Source organism: Corapipo altera, unplaced genomic scaffold (genome assembly GCF_003945725.1).
Source record: "Corapipo altera isolate COAL_440 unplaced genomic scaffold, ASM394572v1 59803, whole genome shotgun sequence".
Taxonomy (NCBI): Eukaryota; Metazoa; Chordata; class Aves; order Passeriformes; family Pipridae; genus Corapipo; species Corapipo altera.
In genome coordinates, this window is record NW_020889193.1 from 1 (window position 1) to 2,312 (window position 2,312).

Consider the following 2,312-nt stretch of genomic DNA (forward strand, 5'->3'; position numbering starts at 1 on the left):
GGGTTCTCTGGAGCCATCAGAAGGCTCCAGTCCTGACAGTCAGGCCATGCTGAGGCCAGCAAGCTCCAAGTCATCTTTGGAGGCTGTAAGGGGAAGCAGGAATGTCAAGGCCACCTCAGACCCAGGGCAGGATAGGCCAGAGCAGTACTGCCAGTGCTCCTGGAGCAGACAGGCTCTGCCAAACCCACCCTGGGCACCCACCGCCAGCCCCTGCCTGGCACCTGGCCAAGGGGAACCCCAGTGCTTTGGAAAAGAGGGTCCCAGTCCCGGGATGCCTGGACAGCTCCTACCTCCCCCTGCCACCGCTCCCAGCCCCACGCTGGCCACCCTGACAGCCCCTTTGCCAGGTTGCAGGAGGGGCACTTTGCTCTCACCTGGCTCCCTCCCTTGGGGGGCCTCCTCCTTCCTTTCTGACGTGGGATGTGTCAGTGGTGAGTCCCTGTCTCACCGTCTGAGCGGTGAGTGGGACTCCCAGCACTGGGTGCTCTATCACGCCTCCCATCACGGCGACTTCTGGATCCGCTGGATGAATTTGAGGTCCGACGCTGCTGGCGGGAGCGCTGTTGCCTTTGGGAAGTCGTGGTTGCTGTCTCCCTTGAGTTTCGCCTCCCAGCACTCCGTGCTGGCGTGCAGTTCCTGTCATTGCGGTTTCTGGACTGGCCAGATGGATTTGAGGTCCGACTTTGGCGGCGGGAGCTATTTCGTCTGCGGGATGTCCCTGATTCTTCCTGGCTGGGCCTGCGCCTCCCAGTACTTGGTGCTGGGACGTGGCTCCTGTCACGGCGACTTCTGGACCGAAGTTGTGGATTTTGCGGCCGACGTTGCTGGCGGGAGCGGTTTCGGCTGTGGGATGTCTCTGATGCTTCCTGGGTGGAGGTGCAGCTCTCAGCCCTTGCTGTTCTCACATGGCTCCTGTGACGTCGACTTCTGGACCGAAGGTGTGGATTTTGGGGCCGACGTTGCTGGCGGGAGCGGTTTCGGTTGCTGGATGTCTCTGATGCCTCCTCGCTGCGGCTGCGCCTCCGAGGACTTGGTGGTGGTGGCAAACAGATCCTGTCATGGGGACTCGGGGACCGGAGGTGTGGCGAACATCTCCTGTCATAGGGACTCGGGTCCCGAAGGTGTGGATTCTGGGGACGACTTTGCCGGCGAGAGCGTCTTCGCCTGCGGGATGTCCCCGACTGTCTGTGCCTGGGCCTGCACCTCGCAGCAGTTGGTTCCGGCACATGGCTGCTGTCACGGGGACTTCTGGACCGAAGTTGTGGAGTTTGAGGCCGACTTTGCCGGCGGGTGCGGTTTTGCCGGCGCTCAGGCCTCCGACTGCGAGAGCAGTTGCTGTCCTCAGTTTCTGGGATGTTGCTGTGGGATGGCCTTGATGTTACCTGACTATAGAGGCTGGGGCTGCTCATCTCCTCTGAGGGAGATTCCAGAGACTGCTCTGATGCTGCCTGTTGGCTGGTGCTGGGGGTGATGGTCTCGTGTTCTGTTGACACAGCAGGAGACTCGTCCATGAGTCTAGCAAGGATTGAGAATTCACCGGAGGCTGTAAGGGGAAGCAAGGAAGGTCAAGATCGCCCCAGGCCCAAGGCAGAATAAGCCAGAGCAGTGCCCCCAACCCTCCTGGAGCTGACAAGCTCTGCCAAGACCACCCTGGGCACGCATTGCCAGGCCCAGGGGCACCTGACCCAGGGGCATTCAGGTGCTTTGCTTCTTACATGTGAGATACTCAGCACAGCTCTCACAATCACAGTTGTTCGTGGAGACTGTCGTGCCACAGCGGTGTCTGTGGGTGCTCTGGCGAGCACAGCCGTCACATTCCCAGCTGGTTATACTGTCCTTCAGGCCAGAGCAGTGTCTGTGGGTGCCCTCGGCAGCACAGGAGGAGCACAGGAGCAGTTGCCAGGGCCTGGGGAAGCAAACGGGTTCATGGAGGTGAGGACAAAGTGTCCAAAGCATGGGATTATCTGACTGAGCTCTTCTCCTGGGTCCTTCTGCTTCAAGCCCTGCAGAGCCCCGGGGTGCAGCTTCGGCAACTTACCCCTCCTCCTCTGCCTCCTGCCTGCCTCCTGGACAAAGGCACTCACTGGCATCACAGTGCCTGTGTCTCTCTCCCAGCTCATCGAATGCAGTGTCGCTCTCCCATGATGGTAGCCTGATGAGAAAAGGAAAACTGATGAGCTCCCTCTGCCCTGGCATCGGGCAGGTGCAGGGGGTCCCTGCTCTTCCCCCTGTGCCATTTCCAGCTCCTGTGGGAAGCTGAACCCAGGACTCATGGAACAGGGCAGGGCCAGGACTGCTGGGGCAGGCCCTGG

At 60.8% G+C, this 2,312-nt stretch overlaps 1 protein-coding gene across 1 annotated transcript; it reads right to left on the reverse strand.

Moving 5' to 3' along the window:
- LOC113942166 (serine/arginine repetitive matrix protein 2-like) lies at positions 1-2,286 on the reverse strand. Its single transcript, XM_027633308.1, has 4 exons — positions 2,039-2,286; positions 1,716-1,906; positions 375-1,543; positions 1-83 (listed from the first exon to the last, which is right to left on the reverse strand). Exons 1-3 carry the CDS (start codon positions 2,194-2,196, stop codon positions 426-428), a joined length of 1,467 nt encoding a protein of 488 aa, XP_027489109.1. The 5' UTR covers positions 2,197-2,286; the 3' UTR covers positions 1-83; positions 375-425.
- Positions 2,287-2,312: the final 26 nt, after the last annotated feature.